Source organism: Myotis lucifugus, unplaced genomic scaffold (genome assembly GCF_000147115.1).
Source record: "Myotis lucifugus unplaced genomic scaffold, Myoluc2.0 scaffold_30, whole genome shotgun sequence".
Lineage (NCBI taxonomy): Eukaryota > Metazoa > Chordata > Mammalia > Chiroptera > Vespertilionidae > Myotis > Myotis lucifugus.
The window spans coordinates 2439527-2463125 of record NW_005871078.1 but is presented as its reverse complement, the minus strand read 5'-3'; the positions used below and the strand labels follow the sequence as shown (position 1 = coordinate 2463125).

Sequence of the window (23599 nt, the reverse complement as noted above, 5' to 3'; positions counted from 1 at the left end):
TGTTTTCCCTTAATATATATTCTTTTCTTCTTCAGCAGCAGCAGTTGACATGACAAATTTTATCTGGGCCCATGTGAAGAACATGTAAAGATATCCCAACCTCCATTGCAGCTCGAGAGTCCATGACTAGGTTCTAAGCCAAAGGAATGTAATCTGTGATACTCCCCAAAAGTGGTATGAAAGCTGGAGACAGGCTCTTTCCCTTCCATTTCTTCCTCCCTGCTATCTGAAAGTAGACATGCTAAGTGGAAGCAGAAATACATTCTTGTACCACTGGTAGAAGCCCTTTACTGGAGATGACAAAGGAGCAGGCGAGAGAGAGATTGAGTCCCTGAGCACAGTGGAAACTCCAAATTAGACTTGACAACCACATTGATGTGATAGAGAAATGAGCTTCTATCTTTAAGTCACCATTATTTTGGACTTCTGTCACTTGTAGTCAATTCTCATCCTAGGTAATCTTACCTAATACACAAGTTTATGAAGGTTTTCTTTGCAGGTTACTAAATTCTATAAATATGGATATAAAACATGGTATTTATTTATTGCATTGTTCAAATCCTCTGAATACATGTTTATTTTTGGTCTTGATGTGCAAATTCAGAAAGAAGTTTATTCAAGTTTGACAAAATGATGGTGGCTTTAACAATATCCTATTTTCTGGGAGATTTTGCTATATGTAAACTCCTATGTTTGATATATAAGAATTATTGTGTATTTTGGTAGATTACTGTACAAAATTATTTAAAATACTACTGTATTTTTCTGTGTATAAGATTTCCAACCCAAAATTAAGAAATCAATATTTTAAACATTTTGCTGGTTTTCCTCTTAAGGCCTTCTTTTTTGGCATCTTAAGGAGTTGTTCTTCCTGTTTTCTCTGTCTGATCATACACTCAGTGGGAGGAGGTCCAAATTGCCTCTCTGCAGCTCTATTTCCATGCTCTTTTGCATAGCTGATTACATTCAGTTTGAATGTTGCAGAGTGAGACAATCGCTTACCAGTATTTATCTTTTTATTTTTTGACCTCTTTATGGGCTCAGAACACTCAGGTCCCTGTTGCATCTGTGCACTTTCCACCTCCACTTCCAATTACTCATCAGCTGTCGTCAGTAACAATTAGGCTCCTGATTGGAGGAAGCCTGTTTGACAAGGTATGGGCAGCTACGCACCCACAGGGCTCCCTCCTCAGCTGACTTCCATGTATAAGACGCCCATTGGAATTTCAGTCTAACGATTTTAGAAAAAAATAGCATCTTATGCATGGAAAACTATGGTACTATGGGCTCTGCTTCTCTGCCCCCGTGCCCACCCAGCACCTCCTCCTGGTGCAGATATGGCCTCAGGTGCCACCCCTACAGCTATGAAGATTGGAATCATTGGTGGAACAGGCCTGGATGATCCAGAAATCTTAGAAGGAAGAACCAATAAATATGTGGATGCTTCGTTTGGCAAGCCTTCTGATGCCTTAATTTGGGGGAAGACAGAGAATGCTGATGGTGTCCTCCTTGCAAGGTATGGGGCCTTCAAAAGTCAACTATCAGGTGAACATCTGGGCCAGCCGTGGGCAAACTACGGCCCGTTTGAAATGAATAAAACTAAAAAAAAAAAGACCGTACCCTTTTATGTAATGATGTTTACTTTGAATTTATATTAGTTCACACAAACACTCCATCCATGCTTTTCTTCCGGCCCTCCGGTCCAGTTTAAGAACCCATTGTGGCCCTCGAGTCAAAAAGTTTGCCCACCCCTGATCTGGGCTCTGAAGGAGGAGGGTTGTACTCCTGTCATAGAGACCACAGCTTTCGGTTCCTAGAGGGAAGAGATTCAGCTGGGTGATATTGTCATTATTGACAAGTTCATCAACAGGACCACCATGAGGCCTCAGACTTTCTATGATGGGAGTCACTCCAGTGCCAGAGGAGTGTGCCATATCCCAGTGGCTGAGCCAGTCTGCCCCCAAACCAGAGAGGTCCTCATAGTGACTGTTAAGAAGCTAGGATTCTGGTACCACTCCAAAGGGACAGTGCTCACAATTGAAGGACTGTGTTTTAGTTCATGGACAGAAAGCTTCATGTTTTGTACCGGGTGTGTGTGTGGGGGGGGGGGGGGGAGATATTATCAATGGCTGGACTTTGCTATGCAAGTGTTTATGGCCATGGCAACAGATTAGGATTGCTGGAAGGAGCACACAAAAAAGTGGTTTCAGTGGGCCAGGTTTTAAAGACCCTGAAAGAAAATGCCAATAAAGCCAAAAGTTTGCTCCTTACGACCATACCTCAGATAGGTTCCGTGGAATGATCAGAAACCCTCCACAACCTGAAGAATATGGTCCAGTTTTCTGTTTCATTACCAAGGCATTAAAATATAGCATGTTGCCCAGAAGATAAGACTTTCTAATTCTAATCATTTGGGGAATTCCTGCTTAACTTGAAATGTGGAAAAGCTTTCATGCTTTTGCTCACTAAGAACACGTGATCAGACCATGCCAATGTGAAGGATGCCTTCTGAAAGACAGACTGCTTCAAAAAAACAAGGAAAGCAAAGGACCAGTAAACATGTGGCAAATTCCTACCCTTTAGAAAAAAGACAAGAAGACACCATTCACCCTCCCCCCATTAAATTCAAAACAATAAAAGGTGGAAGGTGACAGTTTCCCCTATTGACAAGGATATGAAGACAAAAAATAAAAATAATAACAAAATAAAAATATTACTTTGTCCCATTTTAAACTTCGGATCTTGATTTTACTTTTTCCAATAGTACATTTTCTTTTGGTGTGTTTTTATTCTTCTATGCCTTTCCCCCATTCCTTTATTTTCCCTTTTCCTTATACACTTATACACTTTGCTGAGGAATTGCAGGATTAACCTGAGAGAGTTCTGAAAGCTAATTCTTTCAAGGGAAGCTAGGCCTGATGGAAATTCTTCATCCAGCCTCATGGTTAAGCATTTAGAATATGTTGGGATTATTCTGCCTCTGGTGAGTGGCACCTAACTTACTGTGACAAACCTTTCTATGTCAACAATTTAATTTTCAATTATCTTTTCTGGTCCTAATTTATCAGCTTTTTAATGGCATCCTTCTGATCTTCAACTTGTTTCTTAGGCCCAACTCTCTTTTTATCATTTCATTTTGAGGTTAACCATAAGGAACTCATGGCCTTTATAAGTTATTCTACAGTACGAAGCACTTGAGGAAAATCTATCCCTTAGGATACGGCTACTGGACTCCTAGTTATCAAGCATCCTAACCCTAAACATTCCAAAGCTGTTTATGATTTCTAGAATAACTCAGGCACATCATTTGGAGAAATTAAACATTTATTGAGATGGGGTTTTTTTAGTAACAGCAACACAGTTTCTCAACAAAAAGATGAGTTGAACTCAACCAAGACAAACCGAAGCAACTTTCCATTATTCTCAGGTAATAGTGGCATCTATAATCTTATATTCCCCTTTAATAAATGTCAAGATACATAAAATACTTGGAGGAAGACATCCAAATTATTCTAAAACCACAGTATTTTAAGGTAAAAAGCAGTTTAAGGGTGGTAATCTCTGCATATCACAGTACACCAGAGGCCTTCTGCAGCTTTACAAACATTCTACTCAAATTAAAACATTTATGCAAAATGCTTGTAAAAAATGGAAACATCTGCAACCTTTCCCAGTGTTTGATTTTGGGAACAGGTGCAAACCATCTCCTTCATAGATCTTCTGTTATAGCACCCATCAAAAACCATTGGTCCAGCTCTCAAATAACGAATACGAAGCACGTGTGTTCTGCTAAGTTTTGAATAAATGATGTATTCTACAGCTATACTACAAGCCCTGAATTATTTTAGCACAACATTCCAATATTCCCTGAAGAGATTTTATACAAAAGTTGAAAATAGCTATTTTCCATCATAGTCAAAGTCAATTTACTTTTTACGCAACATACGCGGTTGCATTGTGTTCAATTTTTACACGCAGTTGCTATGGTGTGTGCGTGGATATGCTCACATATTCAGACTGTACATATACTAAACATAATCAATGGCTCCACAGCAGTTAAGTTTGATATCAAAATGCCTGACCACAGATCCTCCAAATAACACTCACAGTATTAATAGTGAGAGAATTTTTCATTTTTCTTCATATATTTTCAATGGCTCTCTGTTTTAAAACTGAGACTACAGATAATTCTAAAGAAATAAATCCCGACACTTGGAATTGTTGATAGATGAGGTGACGATACATATTTTCCATTTAAAAATGAGTGTGACATTGATTTATAATCAACTTCAAATTGCCTAGTCCAATATGCTATTTCATGTTCTCCTCATGATTCTATTGCTAGATAGTTGATTTAACATCATATTCTTTTTCAGTTTTACAAAAGAACATTCTTGTACCACCTTTTAGAGTTGTCTTAAGTTTATGTAACATTATAACTTAGTTTTAAAAAATCTAGTTTCATGTTCAATGAATTAAGAAACAATAAACATCAGAACAGTTCGGCCAGAATTTAATAGGCAAAAAAAGGTTGCTTTGGCAATGTATAAGAAGATAACTGTTACATACAAATCATTCTTTAATCTACTTTTATTAAATATTAAAAGGCGGTTGTTTTAAGACACTTGAAATTACATTTAATAAATGGATAACTGACCCCACACTTAACATATTGCTCCCCTACTTTTCTTAATTTACTCTAAGGAACCAAAAAAGCTATTTTTAAAAAAACAGATCAATGGTCATTCTAAACACCTCAAAGAGGTTCTGACTACGACTAAGGACGATCAGCAACACCGTATTACCTACAATATAGACTGCGGAAAAAGACAGTGAGTACTCTCTTAAGGTCTTTCCCTTTCATGTATTTCTGCTATCTCCCGTTCTCTTGAATCCATTCATACCAGTTCAACTGAAAATATGCTATTGAGGAGTCAACAGATGTTGACTAAGCTGCCACTCAAGGGAGGGCGGTGATTCCCAAACCTGGCTTCCTATCAGCATCATCTTGGAAAAATGATGCAGAAAGTTCCTGGGCCCCTTCACACCTTATGAAACCATCCCTCCACCCTAACCTCTCCGGTGACTCTGTGTGGTGGTCTTGCGTAAGCCAACATTCAGGATGACTAAAAGGACAATGCTAAGGGAAGATGCTTGTCATTGTGTTTCCACAGGCCCTACCTCATAAACTGGGATCCAGAAAATAATAATAATGAAAATAATGTTCAATCATTAGCTCTAAATAAGTGAGTAGTGACTGGGAAACAACTCTAGCATCAACGAATCAAACAAGGGAGCCATGCTGCCTCCTCCATGAAGCCAGCACCCCGACCCCGAGGGCCCAGCACTGCACTGGAGGAAGGCGGCGGGCAGAGGCACAGGGTGGGGGGCTACAACTCCGCCAGTGACTGTTTCCACACCATTTCTCTCCATCACTCCACCTCGATTCTCCCACTCTCATTCCATCTTTTCTTACTTTGCCTTTTGCCATTCTCACTCTCATTCCCATCTTTCCTCCCTTTTCTCACTTCCTCTCTTTTCCTTCTTTTTTTGATCATTCACTTATATCATTCTTTTCTCTGCTTTCTCTTCCTTAAAAACTCTTCCTTACCTCATATAAGCAAATTAATACTGGAGATGCCATGCATGTCAGAAAACATTCAGCCGAAGGGACGACAGGGCAAAGCAGACCTTCCACAGCAACGCTGATGGACGTGCATGACAGAGGCCATGCAGAACGTTTGCAAATCCACTCTCTCTTGAGTCTCAAAACTTCCTAACTCATGACTGCTGGGTCTCATGAGGTTGGAAGGGCATATTCATTACTTGCAAACCCAAGGCACTGAGAAGGTTAAACAATTAACCTGGAGTCCCTTAACCAGGAAGAGAATACAGACCTAGTTCACAGTCTGATTTTCTTCCCATTACACCACTAACATCTGACTGGAGGTAAGATGAGAGAGCAGCAGTAAGCAGTAATATTACTTCAGGCTCTAAAGCATCCAAAGGTAGCTGGGTTACCTAATACATTCTGAACTATTCTTCATAGGGGGGGTGGGGGGTCCTATGTATTTTTTTCTTTTTTAAAATATATTTTTATTGATTTCAGATAGGAAGGGAGAGGGATAGAAACATCCATGAGAGAGAATCACTCCCGCACACCCCCTACTGGGGATTGAGCCCGCAAACCGGGCATATGCCCTTGACTGGAATCGAACCTGGGACCTTTCAGTCTGCAGGCCGACGCTCTATCCACTGAGCCAAACCAGCCAGGGCTGTATTTTCTTAAAATGTATCACAATATATATTTCTAAAAGTTTTCCATATTCTTTTAAGCTAACTACTTCATACAAATGAAGTGCGACTATATTTTAGTCAATCCACTTTGGTAATACTGTAGCCCAGAGATAGTTCTGAGGTCAGAATTGTTCTAACATATGGACTCAAAAAATATACAATGTAATTTATATAAACTGCATAGGTATACTATTTTATAAAAAGAAATGTAATATTCTCTAAGTTATCCTATAATTTAACCTCATTAATGCTAAGAGCTGCATTTCTTGAGAATTCTCAAGGAAAAAGTTACCTTACCTAAAGATAAACTCAGAAAAATATTTTTAATATTTTTATGGACTTTCTGTGATATTCCAAGTTTTAGGTAAAATAGTCCGTAAGTGGAAAGTTTTCACCATAAACCAATTTATGGTAAAAGGCCCAATTAGGCCAGATCTGAATAAACCAGGTGAGGAATCTTCCAACTGATGGACAATGTAGAATGTGTGGCAATGTAAATAAGCCACATGTTTGAGACCAGAGTATACAGCGCAGCTGGATTCAACTATGACCACACTCTACATGGTCCCAATCATATCAGAGCCCATGGGGTTGAGATTCTCTGTTCACTGAGGAAATTAAACCTAAGGAACTTGCTTAGACTATAAATTCATATGCTGTCAATAACCCAAGTACTTCCTCTAATATTTCAGAATCACAATTATAATCCACCAACTATGCTAAGAATTATGATATCCTAATTTCAACCTTCAAGTTGGCAAAATAATTTCCAGTGGTTCCCAAACTAGCTGACATCAAAATCACCTGAGATGTTTATTAAAAATAGAATCATAACGTGACTTATTTTTGCGCCCTGATTCTAACATTGGAGACAATCAGGAATCTGCTTAAGGACTTAAGATGCATTTAATATAGAGGAAGTATTATATCATTGTAGTTACTGAACTGCTCACGGTGGTGAAATAACATGCTGTCTGGGATTTTCTTTAAGATACTTTAGAAAAAAAGAAAAAGGATAGATGATGCAAATATGGCAAGATATTGTTAAGTGCTTGATCTGGACAAACAGCACCACTGTATTCTCTCTACTTCTGTGTAATTTTTAAATCTCTTCATTAAAAAAAAAAATGTTTGCAGACCCCAATCCTAGACACAGTGGGCCAGAAAGGGTAAGCCCCAGCATCCATTCTCAACAAGCTCTCCCCAAGCGTCTAATGCAGCCAGGCAGGCAATGGTCTTATTTGGGGACCGTTAACAACAACCTTCTATGTACCCTCCAAACTTAGATAGAGGTCAACAACACTGAGAAGTCTATTTTCAACATTAAAAAAAAAATAACTGTCTTAAGTTTGTCTTGAGTGATGTTCAAAAAGGGAAGCTATTCACATTGACCCAAACTACTTTCCTGTAGTCAGAGGTAACCGTTTTCTTAATCCCAATCATCCATGACAGTTGTTTAAATTAAGGCTCTATATATTTGCTTCTTCAAATATATCTTGCAAATATATTTTGAGGTAGAAGAAAAAAAGTTAAATGACCACTTTCTCCTGCTCTGTTGTAACTAAAATTACTGTTCACAGTACAGAGCTTAATGCATTTTGGTCCATCACATAGGTATACTATTTAGGTTTTCATTTTATTTTCATTTCTTTTTCTGCTTCCAGAATGCCCAGTAAAGCTGAAATTCTTCATTTAAAATGATAAAAAAATTTTTTTCAAAATATTTAACGATCTTAGATCTGAGTTTGGCAAGACAGTTAAAAATATACACATGAAAATACTATATTTCACAAGCATACACACAGACTAAAACACAATTTTCACTGTTTTCCCTCTTTCTTATACAGCGCCATTTTAAACGTGCAGTTTACTTGTAATCTAAAAATAATTTTAAACATGATTGTCACAGAAAGATTTTAAAACAGAGATGAAATCTATGAAGGCACACATGGATTGTCAATGGTTACATCACATTTCTTTAGAAACAGAATCTTTTCTGCTCCTGTAAACGTTTTCTCACGTATTTAAAGTGAGGTTAGTGCTGACAAAATTATTGCTATACTCAGTTTGCAACCTACTGTGTATGAGGTACATCTTCTCCATTCATACACCGCCCCTTCTACTGTTCCTACTCACTTGAGCTTAACAGTCAACCAGTCTATAGGCCACAAACAATTCACTATTTTCATCAATACTGGAATGACAGCAAGTAACATTACAAAACGTCAGAGATGAAAAATGTCTTCTTATTGGAGTCAAGACTTTAACTTATTCTTCATTAAATGAATATATTGCTCATTTAACTTCCTCAGGAAAAAGAAATTATTCTGAAGGTGAATAATTCTTTCCTGAACACTTCATCCAAGACTATTCCTTCACGTTTCCTCTAACATTTTGTTGGTTTCATTCATTTGACTCAGTAGTCTCCAAGAATCACCTTTCCTTGGGTGGTCTATCATAGCGGTCCTGGATGCTTTTGGTTAGCCGTTTGATAAATATTTTGTAAATTTTCCCGCAGTATGTATGCACTGTCTTTTGCAATTCCAGTTCTAAAGGTTTTAATAAGGAACGGATGTGGTCATCTTCAAAAGAACACTAGAGGAAGAAAATAAAAAGACAAATATAAATATGTAATTAATTCTAAATAACTTCTTCAATCAATTTAATATTGACAACCTCCATTTAAAGTCTCATGCCCTGACCGGTTTGGCTCAGTGGATAGAGCGTCGGCCTGCGGACTCAAGGGTCCCGGGTTCGATTCCGGTCAAGGGCATGTACCTTGGTTGCGGGCACATCCCCAGTGGGGAGTGTGCAGGAGGCAGCTGATCGATGTTTCTCCCTCATCGATGTTTCTGGCTCTCTATCCCTCTCCCTTCCCCTCTGTAAAAAATCAATAAAATATATATATTTTAAAAAAATAAATAAAAAAAAATAAAGTCTCATAAAAAGCGCCCTGGCCAGTGTTGCTCAGTTGGTTGAGCACTGTCCCATGCACTGAAAGGTCGCTGGTTCCATTCCTGGTTGGGGCACATGCCCAGGTTGCCAGCTCAGTCTGCAGTCAGGGTGTGTATGGGAGACAACCAATAGATGTTTCTCTCTCACATAAATGCTTCTCTCTCTCCCCCTCTCCCTCTCTCTCTAAAATCAATAAAAACGTATTTTAACCCTTTGCACTCCGCTGTCCCCTCTCAGGGGACATCGGAATTCTAGCATATCACTCGGATGTCCCCTCTCAGGGGACATTGCAGTTTATTAGTGATTACGGGGAATTGAGTTATTTCAACGCAACTTTTTGAGACATGCATGTTTCCCTGAAGTTTTATCTTGAAATGGCACAAGAAATTAAATCAAAATATCGTAAAATTACTAAGATATATACAAGAAATGTCAGCGGGTTTTGTGTCAGATTAAACAATAAACTACATATTCCCGATGTGGGACAAAGAAGACGGGACTGCATTGTGTGTTCTAACAGGAAAACACCTGGTGGCAGGCGTCAAACCACTTATTACTGTCAAACATGCACTAATCAGCCTGCAATGCATATTGGGGAGTGTTACAAAACTTATCATACTGTACAAAATTATAAACAATAAAATATTGTTTTTTTTGCAAATATACATTCCTCGATGTCACCCAATTCATATAAGTCCAATATCATTATAATACGTTACTTGCCACTAAATAATACGAGGGTCTGTAAATGCACGTTTCCGCCGCAAAGTAGCGTCGAGTAGCTGGTAGCCAATGTCCAGAATGGTTCGGAGTGCAAAGGGTTAAAATAAACAAAGTCTCACAAAAGCATTTCCTCAACAAATATTTTCAGTGAAATAAACAGAACTATGGTCTCACAATCTGGAGGAGGAGGAAGTAATGGTAATCACTAGGGCAGCAGGGGGAGCTTTCCTCAGCAAGGACAATGGAGGCAGGGCAAGCCAAGGCAGGAGTTCTCACGTGCTCAGGGACAGAGACTACCCGGGATTCTAAGGACTGTGAGATGACAACCACAAGCTCGGAGAGAAACGAACAAAAGCCCCAAATCCCTCCGATGTGAACACAGCCTGAAGTCACTGCATTCTTCCATCACGTAATGCGAAGTGCCCGGAGAGTTGTGCAGTACACAACTGGCATCTAGCTGTTCCCACATGTGCCTAACCTGACTGCAGGCCTCTTTCCACACCGCAGGCTGTGCCTGGCTCATCTTCACTTCCCTTCTCTGCCTGGTCCTCATCTTTACAGCTCAGTTCAAGTGTCAGCTCCTCTGAGAAACCTCTCCTGACAGTTAATCACTCCCTCCCTCGTCACTGGTACACCACTCAGTACACAGACTTTCAGGAAGGTCATGCTCTGTATATAAGACTGCAGATTGAAAGGCAGCAAATAGCAAGGCTATGATGACCACAATTAAATAACTCAAGGCATTTTCAAAGAACAAGACATGTTTTTAAAATATGGCAGAATGGCAGTTCAATCCAGCAAATGCTGGGTACAATCATGGCTATGGCGAAGAAGGTAGTGTAGGAGTAAGTACTCAACTCTCTTGCAGAGATAGTTATGCAAATATAAGCAGGGTGTGTGAAGTAAATCAAAGTTAACACAGAAATACCAAGAAATATAATAATTCAGGATGATATACATTAAGCAGAAAATACCTTACAGAGCAATAAAATACTTTGTTCCCATTTTGAATTTGCAATTTTTAATCTTAATATTTTTATTCACTCAACAACTAATATTTAAGAAATATGTATGGACTGTAAAAATTGATTTGCTGGCAGATATAGCCATGCATTTACAATTTAAAAATGATACACATTCTTTGTAATTCATATTGTTCACTGTATTCGATGGCTATGACTAAGCGTCTGTCTAAAACTTGCATAAATACCTTTGTCTGAATGCAATTCTTTTAAAAATTACACTTCTCACTGAATTATAGATAAGGGAAGATAAAACACTAACCAAAAGCACCATAAAGGGTTGATTAACTTCATTAAGTTGAAAAACATAAAATCATTAATTCAGTATTTGAAATAATCTTAAAAGATTTTTTAAAAATCAAGTGTAGTTAATCAGTTTAAAAACCAACTCAACATTTTAAAGGTACGTATTTATAAAAGATAAAAGATCAAATAAATTAGAAAGATTTAATTCTTTAATAATGCATTTTTAATGCTCAAAGGAAACAAAGAAATCACATTTTTATAAGTATGCATTTCTTTTCTATCCTGCAAAGTCTCAGATCCCCCAAAAGTCCTTTTTTTCATTTTTATCACCTTTTGACAATCCATGTAAAAACATCATTAAAATACGATATTGACTTCTGAATACTGCATTAAATGATCAACACTAAATTTTATAATTCTCCAATGAGTGTAGCTCAGTGGATTAAAGTATTTTTTTCTCATTCCTATTGATAGGCTGTACTAGACCAGAGGTTCTCAGTCACCAGCAATTAATAAGAATTAGAATCCAGTGCCCACACCTAAGCCAAACTAGTATTCCCATGATTCATTTATGTCTTATCTTCACATCCACATAAGATTAGGCACAGTCTAGCCTGACAGCAGAACTACATGAGATGAGTGGTCACATTTACTTCTCCCCAAGTATCAGTGAACTAGCTGCATGCATAGTGAGTGATACAGCTCATTAAACAAAATCATAAATTCAACCGTCATTTGGATTTGCCCCAAGACTTGGTCCCCAACATAGTCAGACCTGGTTCCATGCACCACCCTAGAGGCATGTGAAGTATAATCACCTTCCCTTGTAAAACCACCTTAATTACACAAAAGGGGACTGTAAGAACAAGAAAAACGAGGGAGAAAAGACTATCTGGGGCAGGAATAGGAGAGGGGGAGTATAATTTTCACTCAAAACTCAATAAAAACAAATGCTTAAACAAGAAAACCCCATTTACAAAGGCAACAAAGAAGATAAAATACTTACGCATAAACTCAAGATATATTTAAGATCTATATGCAGAAAACTACTAAAAAATCCTGAGACACAAATAGAAAGACAGCCCTTGTTCTTAAGATGTCTCAACACCATCAAAATCTCAGCAGCCCCCAATATATGAAGCTGATACACTCCCAATAAAAATGACAAGATTTTTATGTAGTTAAAAGTGTTGGTATTTGTGGGAAAATAAATATACAAGATCTAGGAACACACTGAGAAGGACAGGCTATGAAGAAGAAGTGACCCGACCAGATAATAACACACAGCACAAAGTCTTTTAAGTAAAATAGTGTGGCACTGGTGCACAGATGAACAGATAAATGAAACAAAACAGAAATTAACATGCAACTTTAGTACATGATAAAATCAGTATCTCAAATCTTTGCAGTAAAGATAGACCTTTAGCCCTGGTCAGTGTGACTCAGTGGTTAGACCATTGGCTCTCGCTGAAGGGTCTCTGGTTCAATTCCTGGTCAAGAGCATGTACCTGGGTTGCAGATTCCCCACCATGGTTGGGGCACATGTGGGGGGCAACCAATTGATGTGGCTGTCTCACATTGATGTTTCTCTCTCTCCTCTCTCCCCACTCCCCTCCTTCCACTCTCTTTAAAATCAATGGAAAAAATATCCTTCAGTGAAGACTGACAAACAAACAAAAAAGATAGACTTTTATATAAATGGTGTTGGGACAACAAGACTGCCATTTGGAAAAAGATCAAATGTGATCCATTCCTCAACTAATACAAAAGACTAAATTCCAAACTAAGCAAAGAACTGAATTTAATAAATAAAACAATACATAGGTGAATATTTCTATAACCTAAGTGTAGTTAGGAAAAGGTTTTCTAATTATGACTTTTTTAAAAAAGGTTGATAAACATGATTAAACAAAATTAAAAACAGACTGAATAGCAAAAATTGTCATAAATGAAGTAAATGGGGAGAAAATATTTATAACAGAAATCACAGATTAAGTACTAATATCCCTAATATACAAAGAACTTACGATTGTCAGGGAGATGGTAAATAAATGCGAAAAATCATTGAATTAATTATATACTTTAAATGGGTGAACTTTGTGGTATATAAAATGTGTATCAATAAAATTACTTTAAAAACACTATAAAATAGGTAAATTATCTGAAAGAAAATTCACCAAAAAAAGATAAAATGGCTCTTTAATATATAAAAAGATGTTTACCTTACTCATAAGAGAAATATAAATTAAAACGAAACTAAGATTCCATTTCTCACTCACATGAAAGGCAAAATTTTATTTTTGTCTTTTTAGTTAATTCTCACCCGAGGACATTTTCCCACTGATTTTAGAGAGAGTGGAAGAGAGAGGGAAAGACAGAGAGAAACATCAATGTGAGAGAAACACATCGATTGGTTGCCTCCTACACGGGCTGGCGAGGAGCCTGCAACCAGGGTACGTGCCCTTGACTGGAATCAAACCCGGGACCCTTTGGTCCACAGGCCGACGCTCTGCACTGAGCCAAACTGGCTAGGGCTGAAAGGCAAAATTTTAAAAGCTTGATAACACACTCCATTGAGGAGGCTGTGGGGAACAGGCCTCCTATAAATTGTGGGCAGGAATGCAAACAATCCCCGTGCAGGGGAAATAGGCAGTATCTTCAATCCAATAATCCCACTTCCAGGAATATACCCTGAAGGTACATCCCCCGACAGCACAAACACATATGGCACGGTTATGCATGGCTGCATTATTTATCATTCAAAATGTTGGAAAACAAGACATTCAAACACAAGAGGTGAGTTGAATAAACTCTGGTACATATACAAAATGGAATATTATACAGCTATAAAAAAAGAATGAGAAAGATATATATAAATACATGTATTTCCAGAATATTTTAATGAAAAAAGCAAAGAGCAAAAAATATATAAACAAAAAAAGGTATGCTATCTTTTGTTTAGTAAAGGGAATTATAACACATACACACATCTGCTCATGTGTACAGGAAGGACAAACCAGAAGATAATGAAACTGGCAACTGACGGAGTGGGGGGAAAGAGATGGGGAAAGTACTTTTTGAAATATGTTAATATTCCACATATCGAATTAAAGTTAAATCAACAAGGATGAGGAGGAAAACTTAACTCTAAAAGCAAACTGAAACAATGAACTCAATTGTATTTGAAATGAATAAAATAAACTCACTTGAAAGAGAGGACAAAGTAACTAATCCAAGTAACTTCTGAACACAGTAATTGAGCACACACCCTCATCCGGGGCAGGGGCAGGGGCAGGGAAGATAAAGGACTGGAAACAATCCTGAACAGGTTGTTTCTTGTGAAGAGGGAAGCAGAGACACAACATTCTTCAAATTATTTTACATGTATTGTAGGATTAAGTTAAATTAACAAATGTTTTATGTTAGGAGCCAGGATTCTAAATGTAGAAGAAGATAAAACACAGAAACATAGAGTACGAAAAAGCAAGGAGGGAGCTTGGGGGCATGGAACTGGAGGCATTGGTGTGGGCGTATGATCATAAGTGAGTGTGTGTGGGTTTACATTTTCTAGCTCTGTTACTGAAAGGGCTAAGAAGACACCCTGGCAGCAATAAGGATACCTAGCACCCAGAGCCCACCAAAAGGAACCAGAGCTCCTTTGTCAGATAGTTAACTTCAGGGCTATAGTAGGGAAGGTATTATCAAGATGAGCCTGGAATAATTTGTTGGGACAAACAATGAGATACTAAAAATAATGATGGGAATATGTCAAAAGGGCACAAGAGGTAGCCAAAGGGACTCCCAAGAGTCAAATTTGGAACAACATAAATAAAAGGGAAAAACGCATTATAAATCATTGGGAAAAATACATACTAATTTCATACTAAGTGTGAGTAAAGATCAATAAACAGGCAAAAAGCTGTATGTAGAAGGAGTGCCAGAGTTGGACAATGACCAATTTGTAACTACCATAGTAAAGACTGGCTTGAGCAAGAACCAATAATGGCTACTAAATTTACTATGGACATTTTGATGAGCAGGATGTTAAAGAGTCTCCCCAAAAGTGCTTGCAAGAGGAAAAATAACTATACAGTGCATAAACTGAACAACATTTTGACTGAGTGGTTAAAATCAACGTCACCAATGAGAGGCAGGCAGACAAAGGGGACTGAATGTGACACCCTGAGAAGAACACAACTTCACTTATATAGTATTCTGACCAGGAGGGCATACCCTGAACCTAATCATAAAGAAACATCAGGCAAGCCAATATGAAGAACATTCTAATAATATAAGGAATTAAGGGGCTCTATTCCTCCCAAAATGACAATGCCATAATAGACAAAAAAAGACTGAGAACCTGTTCTAGATCAAAGAAGAGTAAAGCTCATGGATGGTAGATTAAAGTATTTTATCAATTATTTTATTTCCTGAGTTTGACATCTGTCCTGTCGGTCGGTAATAAGAAAATATCCTTGTTCTAAGTCAGTGGTTCTCAACCTTGGCTGCACATTAGAATCACCTGGGAATCTTTTTAAAATCCTGATTTCTGGGCCTCATCCTCCGGAAATTCTGTTTCTTTGTTATGGGGTGGGGCCACAACATTAGTGACAAAGAAACAGAATTTCCGGAGGATGAGGCCCAGAAATAAGGATTTTAAAAAGATTCCCAGGTGATTCTAATGTGCAGCCAAGGTTGAGAACCACTGTTCTAAGTGAAAACACACGTAAGTTTTTAGGGACAAAAGCACATGATGTATTCAAATGATTCAGAAAACAAACAATGTATAAAGAGAACCAATGATAAAGCAAATGGGGTAAAATATTAACAACATATCCATATCCTTCAGTAAAGGGTATGGAAATTTTTTGTACTATTCTTGCAGGTTCTCCATAAGCTTGCAGGTATTTCCACATAAAATTTTTTTTAAATGCTTACATTTCTCAGTGCTTCATAAATAGCTCTAAATGCTGGCTGCTTATCATCATGGTAAACACCTCTGTTCCCATGAAGAATGAAGATTCCTTCTTCCTCTGCTTCTTGGCAATTGCTTCCATATATACAATGATCTGGCCGATAATTCCATTGACAGGGAAAAACAAAAAGGCTTTCTACGTGCAGAAAGACAAAACAATTAAGCAAATAATCCTAATCCCACAGAATTAACATTTTGCAAAAATTTTAGTTTAAAACTAGTCCTTACAGAATAAAATTTAAAATAGTAAAAAATATGTTTGGCATTTGGATCTCCTCCTACTAAATCAATATTCAAGAAAAGCTTTACTGTCTTTAACATAAATAGTAATTACTAATATAAAGCCAAAATCAAATAAATGCATTTCATTTTGACTAAATAATATCTGTAATTTTTTTTTTTACAAATGCAAAGGATTAAAGAAATTAAATGATTACCTGGGTTATGAAAAAATATGATATTCAACAGATCTTGATCACCCCACGTGATATTCAGTTTGTATTTCTTGAGCAATGGCATAAGTATGTCTCCCCATCGCATCCGTTCAGTTGTCATATCATTCTGTTGGTAAACACAGTAAAAAGGTCCTCAAGCTTCCAGGCTCAAAATGGTGACATGACAACAGTCCCCCATTCTTCCCTTAGCAATCATTACAGATCAGGAAGAAATAGCAACTTCTTTTGTTACAAAACCCAGTGATGCCAATGTAAACCTTAATGTGAGTAAGGCTGCCCAGCTGGAGCGGGAAAGATAACAAAAGAAGCTATCTGAAGCTGCATGTAGAATTGAGAATACTAATAAAGCTGGGAAGGAGATGGAAAGGGAAAGCAGGACATGGTTTAAGTCCTACGACTATAACCTCATCTGAAAATACAGAGCACTTTAGGACCTATGCCATATGTCTAGACAAAGTACCTCTGTCTATGTCTATGTCATAGAGTTGTTGAGGATTAAACCTGTTACTATATAATTTAAAAGTACCGGGAACAGTACCTGACACATGGTACACATGCAGTTAGCTATTACTATTGTTGCCATGATCGCTATTATTCTTAGACTGATTGCTAATCTTTTGTAACTGGCATTTCAGAGATCATTCAAAATTGGTATTATCAAAAATAGATACTGAACTTCATCAGTTGCCTTTCAGCCTCATAGCTCATTATTTTAAAACATGAAGTCAAATACCTGAGGAAACAACAGACTTGAAAGAGGGCTCTGGACCATAGAATCTGGAATGCGAAGGGATGGAGTTGAATAGTAAGCTTCTTATACCTACTAGTATGTGACTCTCTTAAACCCTCCAGACTTAATCCAGTATTTCTCAAAGTGCAGTTTGCAGCATGCAATCAGTGAATTTTTTATGACCTCTATAAGACTAAGTACAGATATTAAAAGTGAGGTTTAGAAACTTTTATAGAATTTAACAGAATTATATCTATTTAATTTATATTTTAGTAACTTATTTATATAATTTTAAAAAAAAACATGTTTTTATTGATTTCAGAAAGAGGGAGAAGGAGACAGAAACATCAATGATGAGAATCACTGATCAGCTGCCTCCTGCATGCCCCCTACTGGGGATTGAGCCTGCAACACAGGCATGTGCCCTGATTGGGAATCCAACCGTGACCTCCTGGTTCATGGGTCAACACTCAACCACTGAGCAACAGCAGCCGGGCTTATTTACATCATTTTTAGAAAAATATTGGCTCATGACAGATTGTAAGTTAAAAAAAATTTTTTTGATCCTTCTCCAAAGTTTGAAAAACATTGTAAGCTATTCTAGGATATATATAAACTTAGTGGAGGTATAAACAATCTATCCTTGAAGAAAGAGAAAGAAAAGCTAGAATTCCTGGGAAAAAAAACCCAAAAAACATTTAAACTAAATATGATCTGCTCAAATTGTTTTACCTTTGTGTGAAGTTTGTCAGAATGCAGTAATCACAGTAATAAAGGAATCTAAAGTCCCTCCCAAAATAATTTGGAAAATGACCGAAACTAATTTTACTTAAGGAAATAAGAAAATATTTTATTGAAAAAAATTATTGTGAAATAAGTTACTGAGCAGGTTAACAAAATAGTCTTAGGATCTGAAAAGGAAAATATAAACTGCACGAGGATAAAGACCAGCAAATCTTCAATAGGCAGGGACTGGTGGGCCCACTGTACCAGGCCATGTTCGACTCTACACTGGGTTCAATCTACTCAAATATAGACAGACAGACAGACAGACAGACAGATTTAAACACACACACACACACACACACACACACACACACACACACACACCTATTCAAAGAAAAATCAATGGAAGATATACTACAAGGCCCAGTGTAGTCTTTGGGGGGTGGGGGGGGGCGGGGGGGCGGGGAGTGAAGATCATAGAGGGAAAAACCTTTATGACTTAAAAATCCCACTAGGAAAATACTTGACAAGAAACAACACTAATATAATTTGCTGATGACATAACTAGAATATTCAAGACAACCAATTAAAAAACAATGAGAAATCAAGTCAACAGAATTAGAAAAATGGCCCAAGAATATGGACAGCCATTACAAAGGAGAAAAAAGAAATGACTAAAAATTATAATAAGATTTTATCCACACAAATTAAAATATATGAGATATTTTTCAGCCATATAACTTCAAGTTCAATAAAACCCTATCATTTATTCTCCACAATACCACACTCACATTAAAAATGTGACAGACTACATGTACTGAGAAAAAGCAATTCATCTATACTAAGCAAAAAAAGCAAAGTGAAGATATATAATAGGACCCTACATATAAGTGTTAATATACATGTGTATCAGTTTCAAATTCCATTTTTAGAAAGTCTGAAGAATATGGTACATTGCAAAGTTTGTCATTTTGGCAAATGAAACGGGGGAAAGCGGTGTGCAAAGGGGGAACTTGTTTTTTGACTCTACATACAATGAATTGTTTAAATTTTTATAAACATGATTTAGCCCAGCCGGCGTGGCTCAGTGTTGAGCATCAACCCATGAACCAGAAGGTAACGGTTCAATTCCAAGGTCAGGGTACATGCCTGGGTTGCAGGCTTGATCCCCAGTAGGGCGGGTGCAGGAAGCAACCGATTGATCGCTCTCACTGATGTTTCTATCTCTTTAAAATCAATAAAAAGATGTATTTTTTTAAAAAAGATTTAGTTTTATAATTTAAAAAACACAGTGGTTGGCAAAAGTAGGTTTACAGGTATATGTAAAACAGTTTATTCTTGTATTATTATTTATCAATTATCGTATTATTTTCCACATGAACAACTATATACCTAGTTTTACCAACCTCATAGTTTTAATTTACTAAATTTAGCAAAACTACTACCAAAATGCACATGTATTATATTAAGATCAATTACTTTCCCTTTTAGAATTATGTATGCTTTTGAAAATACATAGGCTCATTACCATTATCAGTCTACCTTACAATATAAAACTGACAGGTGGCTATTCATATTATATTCCAGCAATGCTAGAAAATGAAACTCATCAATTCCCCAAAATTAGTTACTCCAAATTAGTTACTTCACGAATCTCTGAAAAGTTCTATCCCTTTTGGTAAGATGTTCATTGATATTCTGTTCTCATAAGGTGTGTGTGTGTGTGTGTGTGTGAGAGAGAGAGAGAGAGAGAGAGAGAGAGAGAGAGAGAGAGAGAGAGTCAGTCAGTCCCGGTCACATACATCTCTCAAATATGTAAAAACCACCATTATGTCTACCTCATAGTAAGTGTTCTCTTTTCATGCGGGTAAGAACTATGGGATAGCATTCACAGATCTGTATGAAAAAGTTTGAAAAGTTATTACAAATAATTCAGAGCTCTAAAATTTAAGACCTGTGCCAGGAAAAATCAAAGTAAAGTTTGCTACAGATATAGCCTGAAAAGCAACCTGGAAAACAAAGACAGATTATAAAAAAGGAATTAAAGACTCAATAAATTTTGTAGAAGCATCCAGCAATCATAAATGTAATAATATTTGAAAACAGCAAATTTGTATTGTCCTCACTGAGCAAGAGTAGGGTTGTTTAGAACATAGAGACAGAAGGTGTGAAGCAAACTGTACCTACTAAATTAATGTACAATGCCTCATATTTTTCTTCATTAAATAATCATTAATACACAAAAGAAAGCTAAAGTTTGAAAGTTTAGAAATTACTTCAACTTCCATATCTACATCTCCAGCTGGTTTAGAACATGCCACAGACAAAAATAAAAGAAGAATGGGAGAAACTGTTAAAGTATTTAAGAATGACATTTAAATAAGTAAAAAATAATCATAGATTTGAACTATATAGCTATATTTTGAAAATTTTAAAAAACTGAATAATGGTGTTACACTAAATTATCTCTAAGGCTCTTTGCAACACTAGCTTTCTCATAATTCTGTGAATTTCAAGTGAAGGGTTACTGAGAAGTCACATTATTCCTTAGCAGATAATCTTAGAGCACCATCTTCTGGTATAATATTACCATGCATAGAAAAGGAAGAAAACTCATAGTTTGACATCTTATTTAGAAAAATTTATGGTATGTGAAATTTTAAAACTCAAGATATATTAACAAATTGGGTAACTAAAGAAAGATGTTCACTTTTAAGCAAGAACACAGGTCACACCAGCCTCATTCGTTCATTCAATTGTGAGAGACAAAGGTAAAATGAAATCAAGATTTCAGAAAGGTTCAGAAAATGGAAAAACTTTATTTAAAAAAAACACAAACACCTAGATTTACTAGATCTACAGAATGATGGGTATGAACTGTGTGTCCTAAGACTGAAATGTCAGGATGTGGGGGGAGGGTGGCTACAAGCATCACTGCTGCCTATACCCAAAGTAAGAGGGAGGTTTAAATCAGACACATAGAAAGGAGTATTAAATAATGATGTAAATTCTGTTCCACCAGAAGCCATAAGAAAAAGATCTGACAAATATATGTATAAAACATACATATATACTCATATCAGATATGACTTAATATCTCTTAATGTTTATTTCTGTCCTAACTAGATGTAAAGGGATAAACAGTAAGTCTATATGGGTGTTACAGAGGTCATTGTTTTAGCTGACATTTAAGTGCTTACTTGGTGGCATACTCTGTACACTTACTATGTGTTAGCCACTGTTCTAACTAATTTCATCCTCACAAAAGCCTATGACATAGGTACTGTGTGACCTTGCCATCCTCATTTCACAGCTGAAGAAACTAAACCCCATAGATATTCAAAACTTACCCAAGGTTCTAGCGTTTGAACCAAGCCAGCAGGCACCAGAGTCTTAAGCTCTTAACTGCAACTCTGTGTTCCCCCAAGACGTCTCACACTTTAAATTCAAGTATTCTATGGCTGCACAACTACAGAATGACTGCTGCTGCCTGGAGTAACAACCTAAGAAGGTGATGTTTGCTACAGTGCGTTAGTTCACTTCATTGTAATGCCATCTCGTTTGAGCAATCCTATATAATAAAAGCCTAATATGCTAAGTGTCTGGTTGTCTGTTCATCCGTTCAACCAATCAAAGCATAATATGCTAATGATATGCTAAGGCTGCTCAACCACTCACTATGATGTGCACTGACCACCAGGGGGCAGACAGTCGACTGGTCAACCAGTCACTATGACATGCACTGATCACCAGGGGGCAGACACTCCAACCAGTAGGTTAGCTTGCTGCTGGGGTCTGGCTGATCAGGACTGAGCAAGATGAGCCTGACACACCCTGGAGCCCTCTCACAGTCCCTCACTGACTGGCCAACCTCCCGCATCCCTCCCCGGCCCCGATCCTGCACCAGTGGGGTCCCTCAGCCTGGCCTGAGCCCTCTTGCAATCCAGGACCCCTCAGGGGATGTTGGAGAGCCGGTTTCGGCCTGATCCCACAGGCCAGACCGAGGGACCGCACTGGTGCACGAATTCGTGCACTGAGCCTCTAATGCTCTAATAAACAGAATACTAAGAACACGCCTTTCTTCAAGTATTTTAGACAAATGGAAATATTCTGAGTAGTTCAATCTAGTTTTTAACAAAGCAAAATTAAATCAGAAACCAAACACTTCAGAGGGAAAATAACCAAATACCTATTATCAGGGACTTACCTTGAAATACTTCCTTCTTATTCTAGTCATGTTCATCAACATAACTCCAGAGTTTACTCCAGTTTTTCCATAGTATGGATGTCTGGCAAAGCGATTATACCATCCTATTCGAGGCTCTTCATGTTCTGGTGCCATTGCAGCAATTTGTGTGGAATTAAATTTCTTGAGTAAAGACCAAATGTCATCAACAGGCCGTAAAAAAAGGATATCAGTGTCGACATACAATAGTGAGTCAACTTCTTTCAGGATTAACTATAAGGAGAGATATTTGAATCATTAACTATAATTCTATTTATTTAGTGTAAAACATAAAACAGATAAGCTAATTTACATGAACTTTTAGAGCAATTTTTCCTCGATCAGTCATTTTTTGCAACAGCATGTTAAAGATACTATGCTAATCTTTATATTAACTTTTAGAGAAGAAACAGTATAAAAACAAATCAGAACAAACACTCTAACAATAAGAATAAAATAAAAGCATATGCTCAGAGATTAGGGAGAAATCTTAAAGAACATTAACTTAGGTGAATTTCTATCTCAAATCTTAATTTCTTGAGATAAATATAGAAATAAACCAATATAGATAAAGATATGAATTTGTTCCCTTGGCCTATAACACTAATGGCTGGCACCTTTACATCATTTTGGTCTCAACTAGGAAACTGTAGAGCCAAAATTGAAACCCAGACCACTTAGCTTAAGTTCATGCTCTTATTTCTGTGCTTACTATCCCCCAACAAATCAAAGAAAATGTGCAATCACTTAGTAAGAGTAAAGACAAGACTTGTCTTGCAAGACAGATCGGCTATGCTGCTACTTTCTGAGAGATGTTAAATCTCCAACATATCTTCTACAGGGAGTTCCAAAGGCAATTTTTGTTTTTTTATTTCTGCCTTACCCATGAACTTTAGAATCTGACTCCTGCAAATTTAAATTTATTGCCTATCCAGTGTATCAGTAAAACTCGATAATCAGGTTAAGCTAAACCTTTTTAGATAAGAAGATAATGAAAATAAGAGCTTGATCTTCATTCTGCTCCTTTTCAAAGATGCTACCTCCTCCTAGAGCTAAGGTTAAGCAATTACCTTAATGAGCAGCTAGAAGGCTGAAAACACCGAATTCCCCCCACCAGCTGGTTTAATAACCGGCTGAAAAAAATATGATGGTAGACTGGAGTGCCTGAATAAAGCCCCCAATTAGAAGAGTATGTGTACATGTGTCTGTAGGTTTGTCTGTCTCTCTGTTGTGGGGACAAAAATG

At 37.2% G+C, this 23599-nt stretch overlaps 1 protein-coding gene and 1 pseudogene across 3 annotated transcripts in view; one reads left to right on the top strand and one right to left on the bottom strand.

Annotated features, from left to right (window-relative positions):
- GXYLT1 (glucoside xylosyltransferase 1) overlaps window positions 1-23599 on the bottom strand; it is a 50775-nt gene that overhangs the window by 12265 nt on the left and 14911 nt on the right. For 2 of the 3 annotated variants that reach the window (XM_023752288.1, XM_023752285.1), the window contains 4 exons: window positions 22337-22588; window positions 16656-16779; window positions 16182-16354; window positions 7185-8892 (listed from right to left, as the gene is read on the bottom strand). In XM_023752288.1, coding sequence (XP_023608056.1) covers window positions 8731-8892; window positions 16182-16354; window positions 16656-16779; window positions 22337-22588 — 711 coding nt within the window. In that variant the 3' untranslated portion in view covers window positions 7185-8730. Of the gene's footprint in view, window positions 1-7184; window positions 8893-16181; window positions 16355-16655; window positions 16780-22336; window positions 22589-23599 lie in introns of those variants that run through there. The other variant, XM_023752287.1, reaches the window with a different exon arrangement.
- LOC102437164 lies at window positions 1231-2365 on the top strand (annotated as a pseudogene).